Source organism: Gastrolobium bilobum, unplaced genomic scaffold (genome assembly GCF_033153095.1).
Source record: "Gastrolobium bilobum isolate Gb01-03AN ecotype WA unplaced genomic scaffold, APGP_CSIRO_Gbil_v1 utg803, whole genome shotgun sequence".
In the NCBI taxonomy this organism is placed as follows: Eukaryota; Viridiplantae; Streptophyta; class Magnoliopsida; order Fabales; family Fabaceae; genus Gastrolobium; species Gastrolobium bilobum.
In genome coordinates, this window is record NW_026897871.1 from 27,913 (window position 1) to 39,046 (window position 11,134).

The 11,134-nt window shown below is 29.5% G+C and overlaps 1 protein-coding gene across 1 annotated transcript; it reads left to right on the top strand.

The window, feature by feature from the left end:
* Positions 1-9,885: 9,885 nt before the first annotated feature.
* LOC133310933 (uncharacterized) lies at positions 9,886-10,827 on the top strand. Its single transcript, XM_061511928.1, has one exon. It carries the CDS (start codon positions 9,886-9,888, stop codon positions 10,825-10,827), a length of 942 nt encoding a protein of 313 aa, XP_061367912.1.
* The last annotated feature ends 307 nt before the right edge of the window (positions 10,828-11,134 follow it).

Below are 11,134 nucleotides of genomic sequence, written 5' to 3' on the forward strand. Positions count from 1 at the left end.
TGAAACATGAGTAGACAATCTCCTCAAGTGCATTCAGTACTTGAGTGATAAATATTTGTTTCTCTCCTATTTTGTACTGATATTTTGTGATCACAGGGTTGTGGTTATTCTACAACTTTCTTCTTTTTCATGGACTGCCAATGTGATAGACTGTTGGTGTTCCTTTTTACATGGATCAGCTTCCTAATATTGAAGGAGTTATGGTACTTTACGGAGGGAAGACTTTTCTAAAATAAACATTTTTAAAGTGAGTATATAAGGGTTTATGTATCATTTGATTTAATTTTAATCTATCAGAATTCAGTGGTAGATATATTCTTATTTTCTTTGAAAATAAATTTAGTTTAAATAAACTTTTTCCTTATTAAGTTACTTTTTATTTATTTATTTATTCATTGATGGTTTTTTAAATATTTATTGTTTTCAGATATAATTGCGTGTATTCTTGCCTAAACAACTAGTTGTAAAATTTTATAGCTAATAAATATGGGGAGGTTATATTTACCATCAGTTAAATTTATCACCCTTATAACCAATTTAATTACCATGAGATCATAATTAAATTTAACGGTGATTAGTCACCTCTTATAATTTTAAATTTTTCTCTCATATCCCTTCTTTGTCTGCCTCTCTCTCTAGATTTATTTTCCCTCTTTGTTTGCTCTTTCTCTCTCTAGATTTCTTTCCCCTCTTTGTTTGCTCTTTCTCTCTCTAGATTTGGAGCTTTGATTCAACAATTTAGAGATCGATCTCCATATATGAGAGCCTGGCCATAAGCAAGGAAGGATAATGGATGAGTATATATATAAAAATAAAAACTCTAAAACATTTGTGGTAAAGGCTTCCAACACCCTGAAGGAGAAATGATTCGGATACTTGGGCAATATAATATTCAAACTGAGAATGTCTTTGGATCCTAAGAAGATTAAGAGTATACTGCAATGATTTGGGTTTGTCTAAGACAATGAAAAATTCGTTAAGTCATTCGTTAATCTTTTTAATTTTTTTTTTATTACTCAGTTCACTGATTTGGAGGGGTCTTCTGCTCAGATCTGGGCTACTGCACCAGATTAGTTTATTTCTTCTTTCTGTTTTTGGGAGCATGGCCCCTTTTGTTTACCCTAAAAAAAAAAAAATTACAGAGAGACAAAGAGGGGATGGAAATCTAGAGAGAGAGGCAGACAGAGAGGAGGGGACATGAGAGAAAAAATTAAGATTATAAGAGATAATTAATCACCGTTAGATTTAATTCTAATCTAACGGTGATTAGATTGGTTGTAAGTGTGGTAAGTTTAACTAGTGGTAAATATAACCCTCCCCAATAAATCTTTAAGAAAGGTTATATTTATAGGGGCGAGATATACTTACCGTTAAAAAAGTTTATCACCTTTACAACCAACCTAATCACCGTTGATTTTCGTCAATCTAACGATTATAATTTCTTAGATTTATTGGAAATTAATAATTAATTAATAAATGCGACCCAATAATTTCGAAGAAATTATAACCGTTAGATTGACGGAAATCAATGGTAGGTAGGTTAGTTGTAAAGATGATAAACTTGTTTGGGGTAAGTATATCATTCGCCATATTTATAATCTCTTTTTGCTTACAACCTTTTATAATTAAATTTTAACTGTTGATTTCTTTTAATTTAACGGTTATAATTTATTGAGAATTAATAATTAATTAATAAATATAACTTAATAAATTATAACTGTCAAATTGACAAAAAACAACAGTTAAAATTTAATTGTAAGTAAAAAAAGATTGTAAATATAATTTTTCTTTAAATATTTTGATAATTAATTTTAGAGTTATGTCATTTAAGTATGGTGTTTGAAATAAAAATTTAAGGACGGGATGAGCACTAAAAGACGGAGATCATTAAAGATTTTTTACGCCACTCTAAGGCTATTGAGAATTATTTTCTCCTATTTTTTTAAGGGAAAAACTATTCTTATGTTGCATAAGAACAGTTTTATCTCCTACACACTCATCGAAAATCGTGACATTCATTTTTCTTTTTTTCTTTTTTCTTTAAATGGCTGGTCCCACCACATATGTGTCACAACATGAGAGAAGATCTCTCCTTCAACATGAGATTAAATGAACTTTTTTTAATAGTCTCTCGAGATTGAGAACTATATCTCGTGCTTGGTCATGTGTCGCAAACTGGCAATCTTGTAGTACTGCATTTTCTAAAACAATTCCTTGTCAACCTGAAGTTTTGAATATTCACAAAGATGTACAACCAGCAATGTTTGGATAATCGAAAAAAGGAAAAACAATTTCGCGGAGGAGTAGCACTGTTGCTGCATGACAGGTTTACGAAAACTTTCTGCCCTTTAAAATTTAAATTGTAAATTGATTTATCTATGATAAACACATCAATTGATAACATGAGGGAGTAATGCCATAACTTGATAAACTGTGAATGCACCAAGTTTTTTTTGTAATGTTGAGATATATAGTCTCACATTGATTGTGTGGGCAACTAATGTGGCCTTGGACACTCTCACTATTTGAGCTAGCTTTTAGAGTGGTGTATACTAAGGTTCTTTACATGCTATTTGACCATAAGTTCACGAGTTCGATCCTCACGGCCCCCACTGTAAGGTGGATTTAAAAATAAAAAACACAAAAAAGATAAACCAAAAATTGGGCCTGTGCATAATCCACGCTTCAAGCCCAATGGCTCTCGTGTGAGGGGGCGTGTTGAGATATATAGTCCCACATTGGTTGTGTGAGCAACTAATGTGGCCTTTATAAGACCTTGGGCACTCCCACCATTTGAGCTAACTTTTGGGGTGGTGTATCCCAAAATTCTTTACATGTACATCTTTCACTCATAATATGACATTTATTTTATTTTCACCAAATTATTAATAAATAATTTATTTTAAAATTAAATAAGAGAATAATTTGATAAAAAAATAAAACATATATCATGAGTGAAAAATCCAGAGAAAATTTCTGCATCCACATATCTAAATTTTTTCCCAACCTGAGGCAGTCTAAACACGAGGCTTAACTTTGTCACTCCCTTTCTTACCTGTTTAGGTAGGTAGTTGCGGCATTGACAAATATCTGCAGACTATTAAATTACATTTGCAATTAACAGCACATTCCAGGGAAAAGCATCATTTTGAAGTTTTTGGACAAAAGAATTGCCCGGTTAAAGCTGATTGCATAAGTTTTTTCAAAGTAATGCAGTCAAATATGTCACCTATGCTGACGGGACTAGTCCCGTCACTGATACTGACGGGACTCGTGCCACGTCAGCGCCACGTAAGCAATCCAATTACCGTAAATCTTCGGAAGACCATAACTTGTGACTCGGGTATTCAAATCAGATGATTTTTTTTTTGATTTCACATAATTTTTCGAGATCTACGCAATGATACCTCGTTTGACATATTTTATCTCCTACAAACATAGTTTGAATTTGTAACAATTGTATCACAATCACAAGAGTGTTTATCCATAAGACTATGTTTGTGGGAGATAAAATATATCAAATGAGGTGTCATTGCGTAGATCTTGAAAAGTTATGTGAAATCAAAAAAAAAATCATCTGATTTGGATACCCGAATCACAAGTTATGGTCTTCCGAAAATTTACGGTAATTGGACTGCTTACGTGGCGCTGACGTGGCACGAGTCCCGTCAGTATCAGTGACGGGACTAGTCCCGTCAGCATAGGTGACATGTTTGACTGCATTACTTCGGAAAAAATTATGCAATCAGCTTTAACCGGGCAATTCTTTTGTCCAAAAACTTTAAAATGGTGCTTTAGCCGCACATTCCACCTCTATAAATGTATGTGCACATGCTTCGTACCTCCTTGATTTGACTCCAAATTTGCAATGTCCCCCCCCCCCCCCCCCCCCCCCCCACTTTTTGTTGAAGGATTCAATAATGATTATTATTCTTTTCATAAAATTTAACTTACCAATCTTAAGAAAATCTAAATCACATAATTTTAGATAAATATTTCATCCTCCTAAAACTTGATATCTTTTCTAATTAGCAGAAAACAAAGTAGTATAAAAAAAAAAATTGCAAAACTTTCAAAAAAAAAATTGAATGGATACGTTCTTCAATCTCGTACCTTTCTTTCCTTTAGAATTTAAACTAATATATTACCCGTGCGATGCACGGAGAAAAAAGATCAAAATTTTTTTCGTCCGTCGTAGTTGGTTAATCGCACTGCAAACCTTATGTTTACAAAAAACTGTGTTGTTATTTTGTTCTATATTTCAGGTGAAATTACAACATTGACACAGAGCTTTGCAAATATCAACCACAAACAAAAATCTGTTATTCAGAGGGATAATTAATTTTGCATACAACTACATTATAATACACCATAATACGTTGTAATACACCATGCTAACATGAGAAAGGGATATAAAAAGAAAAATGCGTACAAATCATTGCTAACTATAACATTCATCAACAAAATCAAGGTAACAATAACACCAAGCAAATATGGATTTAAAATATCAGCTTTTACCTATAATATGAAAACGCTATTCATTCAGTGTCATTTCTTAGCAATCATTGGAGGGATGAGTTCAACACTTACTAAATATGTCATTTCTTGTGTGATTTTCGTTCCTTGTGCCTACGATACAGAAGGCAAAAACTTATTAAATAAGTAACACTAATATGTTAACACCCAAAAGTCATAGTATCAGCAAAAAAAAAAGATTGGATTAAATTTTTTTAAGGACAAAAAAAAATGTTGTCTGAACGAGATTTGAATGCAACTTAATCAAATAAACATGTATAAGTCATATTTTTTGCTTACATTGCAACAAATGCATATGAACAAAATAAAGCAACTACACTAATCTTTGAGATAGACCTTCATTTATTGCAATCACATTTAAAAAATAATAATAAATTATTATTATTTGCAAGAATTTGTGTCTTTAGTATTTGGAATTTTACAAATTTGTAATTACAAAAATAAAAATCAGATTTAGAAATTTAATTATAAAAGAAGAAGGATGAAATTTTAATTTAATTATAAAACTGTGTTTGTGGGCCGGCTTTCCGGGCCAAGTCCAGTTTGCCACCTCTAACTATCAGCATGTAAAAGATTTTTATATTTATCCACAAAAAAAGACTTTTATAGTTGCGTCTAGGTTTTTATATTTTATCTCAGAGATGAACTTTCATTTACTACAATCAGATTTATAAAATAATAATAAATAATTATTTTTTTGCAAGAATTTGTGTCGTTAGTCTTTGAAATCTCACAAATTTATATTTACAAAAATTGAAATCAGATTTAGTAATTAATTTTAAAAAAAGAAGAATAAAATTTTAGTTGGATTATAAAAATATATTAGCGGGCCGGCCCTGCGGGTCGAGCCCAGTTTTCCACCTCTAACTGTTAGCATTTTATATAAATAATTTTTTTTGCAAGGATTAGTGTCGTTAGTCTTTGAAATTTCACAAATTTGTATTTACAAAAATTGAAATCAGATTTAGTAATTTAATTATAAAAGAAGAAGGATAAAATTTCAGTTGAATTATAAAAATATATTAGCAGGCCGGCCCTCCGGGCCGAGCCCAGATTTTCACCTCTAACTGTCAACATATTATATAAATAATTTTTTTTGCAAGGATTAGTGTCATTAGTCTTTGGAATTTCCCAAATTTATATTTATAAAAACTGAAATCAGATTTAGTAATTTAATTATAAAAGAAAAAAATAAAATTTTAATTGAATTATAAAAATATATTGACGGGCTGGCCCTCCAGGCCCAGCCCAATTTTTCACCTCTAACTGTCAGCATTTTATATAAATAATTATTTTTTACAAGTATTTGTGTTAATTACACTATTTCAATAAAAAAATGAAAGTTTGATTTCTTTCTTATGTACTAAATTAAAATTTTCATTTCTATAGTTCTTAAATTTTAAAAAAAAATTTACAGAATGACAGACGTCATTTTTTATTTAAATTTAAAAATTGAAAATTTTTATATTAATTTTACATATTTTTTATATAATTGTTTTCTATTTTAATTTATGATTTTTATATATATTTTTAATTGGTTATACATGTATATTTAAAATTTCTATGTTAAATAATTTTTAAAAAAAATACATGTATATTATTTTAATTGGTTATTCATGTATATTTAAAAATTTTATGTTACAATTTTAATTTAGTTTTAGTAAAGTATAAATTATGCCATTTCTTTTTTTTTTTCTTTTAAATTCGAAATTTTAATTAATTTTTATCGACTATAAATGTATTTTTATAATTTTAAATATTTTAGTGTTTAATCTATAATTTTATATTAAATTCAAATTTATTGTATATATCTTTTTTCAATGCATAAATATTAAATGTTGAACTCTTTTCCCACATATCATGTTCACATAATTTTTCATTTAATTTATTTCCAAATTTCGAATTTATTTTACAATATAAATAATTTTGTTATTTTACAATTTTTTTAATGTTTTTGTTTTTTTATGCAGCATTAATAGGGCTAACAATTATCCATGCAAAAAATAATGGGATATACAACAAAAGAAAAGTAGAGGTCTTTTTACTCATAATATACAACAAAAGAAAAGTAGCGAGACATTAAATTAGTTGTCTGCCACACAAAATTTTCTAAAAGTTTTCCCATCATTACAAAGTTAAAAATTCAAATTTATACATAAATTGCAAATTTAGAAGAGTTTAAATCCTTTCCCACCATTACAATTTTTTATATTTATTTAATTTTTTATTTCCAAATCCTTTCCCACCATTTCAATTTGAAATTTAAAATTGAAATCCAAAATTTGAAATCAATTTAGAATTCGAATTTTAAAAGAGTGAGCAATTACAATGTAAAAAACATTTAAAAGAACTGAGTAATTCCAATGTACAAATAAGTGGGACATTGAATGAGTTGTCTGCCACCATAAATGACTAACTTAGTTTTCTATTAATTTTTTATTTTTATTTTTAAAAGAAATTATTATTTATTTAATTTTTTATTTTCAAATCCTTTCCCAACATTACAATTTGAAATTTAAAATTGAAATCCAAAATATGAAATCAATTCAGAATTCGAATTTCAAAAGAGATAGGAAATACACAGAAGAATTAGCATTAAAAATCTTGTTCCTCTATGATTTCAACTTTCAAGGAATGAGAAGAAAATCGAAATGGAGAGTAAATGTGCATTTCCCCTTTTATTTTATTTGATAGTGGCTATCTCCTAAAAACTTTTGGGAAGAACACTATCTTAGTGTGTGTGTGCATATATATATATATATATATATATATATATATATATATATATATATATATATATATATATATATTCTATTAATTTATATAAATATTATTATTAATAAGTCAAGTTAGGCTATATACGTATACATTTGGTCTTAGCCAATTTCTCTATCGCTTTTTTATTTTTCGTATCCTCTTCAAATTTTGAGCAAATATTTTGAATTATCTCTTCGGCTTTTGCACAATAATCCCCTATTTCTATTTTCATATTAATTGTTATCTTTTCATTGCTATCTTCATTCATTCATTAACATCATTTCCTAGGCTATGCGTGGATCATTGTAAAAGGATGCAATTATTACAATACGCATACTTCCTTCCATGCGTTGTTTAGTGCGTGTGCTTATAATAAATAGATTATATTTTCCATAGAAATAATGGTATCGTAATCTTCACGAAATTATTACATTATCTTTTATTTTTATTTTGTAGAAAAATTAAAAGATGGCCTTTCAATTTACGATTGAGAAAATAGTGGGAGTTACTAATGCAAGTTGATCATGAAAACGGTATACTTCAACAAATCTATGGTTTATTATTGATATCATTATATTTTATGAGAATCTAAATATTTTACAACGTCATTTTGAGTTGAAAAATTAAAAATTATAATAAAAAAGACTATTTATAGATAAGTTACAATTACAATTACAAATAAATTACAATTAAAAAATACTTTCATTTTTTGTCTCAAAACGACGTCGTTTTGGACACACTGTAGATAAGTTATCTACATTGACTGTAGAAAAAGAAAACCCATATTTATATGAGCTAATAGAGGGAAATTTTTAAAAGTAGATAAATTATCCCATGATTATTTATAGAAATTTCAATTGAAGGTGGCCTTCTTTTTCATCAAGCAAATGTCAAATCAACTATGATCAAATTAAAGTGTTGCCAAGTTGGCTTTAATTTTTCTTTTTTTTATGTTTGAATATTTTTACACTTCACTGTTATTTTTTTTCCCATTTTGCGTGGTTTAAATCACCATAAATATCAAGTACAAATATTTAATGGCAAATATCTTTTTGTGATGTAGATGCTGGTTGGTCATTCATTTTTATAGTGATTAAATTTTAATAATTTATTTTTCACAGAATCATAGATGTAAATTTTTAATTTTTTATTAAAATTTAAAATTTAAATTCTTTTATATTAATTATACATATTTTTTTTAAAGTATGTTTTTTCTCTTTTAATTTAAAATTTTATATTTTTTAAATTGGTTATACATATAAATTAAAAACGTTTATATTACTTTAAAAAAAAATACTCATACGAATTTTTATTTTATTTGAATTATTTTTTAAGTTAAATTTTTAATTTATTTTCTTTTAAAGTATAAATATGTCATTTCTTTTTTTTCATTTAATTTCCAAATTTAAATTATTTTGTATCAACTATATTTAAATTTTTATAATTTTAAACATTTTTTTGTTTAATCTATAATTTTCTCTTTTAAATTTTAATTGTGTTTTAATGAGAAATTGATTGATTAATAAATGGCAGTTAATGGTGTGTTGTTAAAACAGCTGAGTCATTCCATTTCAAAATTCGAATTTTAAAATTCTAATATAAAAAACAATTAAATCAGTTGACCAATTTCAATGTGATGGGCAATGAGACATTCAATGCCTTGTCTGCCACCACAAATGGTCATTTATTTTTTGATTTAAAAAAATATTCAATTTTTAAAAGAAATTCTTTTTCCAATTTACCAAAGAAGGAAAGTTTTTATATGCCATGTAGTGTGAACACAATCTTCAGAATTAAGCAGGGTGTGACACATGAGCGAAGTTTCCAACATTGAACTCTCCTTTATATATATATATACTCTTCCGGTATTTCGTTTATTAAGTTTTAAAATCAAGCTAACATTTTTATATAACGATTAATAAAAATGCATTAAAACAGTTACTATAAGGCTAACGAAATAAATTCAAAAAATAACATTAATTGGGGATCCCATTCCCATAGAACACAAAACAAAACAGCAGAAGAAGAGTAATGTGCATGCATTTAGCATTATAGTGAATCTTCCACTCCCAAATCTCAAATTTGAAACGCCGCCTCCTCTATCTCCTGATTTTCAGCTGATATTTTCCCAATCTGTTTATCTCCCTTTTCTTTCTCAACCCATTTTCCTCTCTCTCTCTCTCTCTCTCTCTATTTCTCCATCATTTTCTTTTTTCTACCAGTTTTCTGCTTCCTTGAACCTCAAAAACCAAACTGGTTCTTTGAGAATAATTTCAAGATTTTCACATCAACCCATCACAGCTAAGCAACAACAAAGCAACTGGGCTCTTGAAAGATCTGATTTTGTTTTCTTCAAATGGAGTTTCTGTCATCTTTTCTTCCCTTTTGCCATTGGTATCTGCAGCCGCATCACACAACAGAATCCTCAACAATTTATGGTCTTTTTGTGATGTGTAAACTGTAAAGTTTCTCTCTTTTTTTCTCTCTGAACTGCATTCTAGCCTCTGTCTCTCTCTCTCTCTCTCTCTCTCTCTCTCTCTGGTAGATTCTCATTGGGTTTTGTTTAATTTTGACTGAACGAATGAGATCCTGATGAGGGTTGGAACCATTTTCCTTGCATTGTTCTCATTGACATTGCTTCTTTCTCTGCCATTTTCAAGTTCTCAGCCTCCACCTGATTCTGGCATCTCATCACGCACCCTTGATGCTGTTCTTCAAGATTGTGCCTTTAAGGCATTTTTTAGGCCAAAAACTGGGGTACCTTATGATGCTAAAGTGCCCAGTAACCTAAAAGGGATTAAAGTTTCAGCATTGAGGCTTAGGAGTGGTAGTTTGAGAACCAGAGGTGTTCAAAGCTACAAAGAGTTCCAGATCCCAATTGGGGTTGTTGAGCAACCTTATGTGGAGAGGCTTGTTTTGGTGTACCACAATTTGGACAATTGGTCTGAAAAGTTTTACCCTTTGCCTGGTTACTCATATTTGGCTCCTGTTTTGGGTCTATTGTCTTATAGTGGTGCCAATTTGTCTGCTTCTGAGTTGCCTGAATTGGATATAAGAGCTTCTGAGAATCCAATTTTGATAAAGTTTCCTCATGTGAAATCAGCACCATCTGGGTCAGTGGCCAAGTGTGTGTATTTTGATTTGCATGGTTCAGTGCAATTTGACATCCTATTACCTGGGAATGTGTGTTCAACAATCCAACAAGGGCACTTCTCCATTGTTGTGGAATCCAATGCCCCATCCCCTTCACCTGCTGCTGTTGCTGCTGCTGTTGATGAAGGTAGTGGTGGAAAGAACAAGTCCAAGGTGTGGATAATTGTTGCATCTTTGGTTGGTGGTTGCTTGTTGCTGATCATAGTGAGTTTATTGGTTGTTAGAGTGAGAAGAACCAAAAAAGGGTTGAGGATACAGCAATTGGAATGGGCAGCTGATAGCAATGAAACCTTGCAGATGACATCCATTGGGGGCACCAAAGCACCATTAGCAGTGGGGACTCGCACAAGGCCAATGATAGAAAATGATTACATTCCTTAGATTTTAAGTGATTTTTGTAGAACCAATTTTACTTTTTTTCTTCCATGGCATTATAATTTTTCTGTTCATAATGATTTAAAATACTTCCCTTGCCCATGTTCACAAATTAAGTTTCCTTGGTTTCAATTTGTATGTTTTCTTTGAATCTCATGTGCTCTGCCTCTGCTTACATTTTAAGACTAAAAACAAAAAAAGTTTTATAGGATTCTCATTTCTTTTATGTTCCATTATGTTGATTTAGCTAAGCAACTCTGAAAGTCACTTGTGATTGATGTGATGTAAAACTATTCTTTCACATGTATATGTA

Bases quoted from the DNA above. Each gene is read 5' to 3' on its own strand.
- LOC133310933 (XM_061511928.1), top strand. From the start codon at position 9,886: ATGAGGGTTGGAACCATTTTCCTTGCATTGTTCTCATTGACATTGCTT.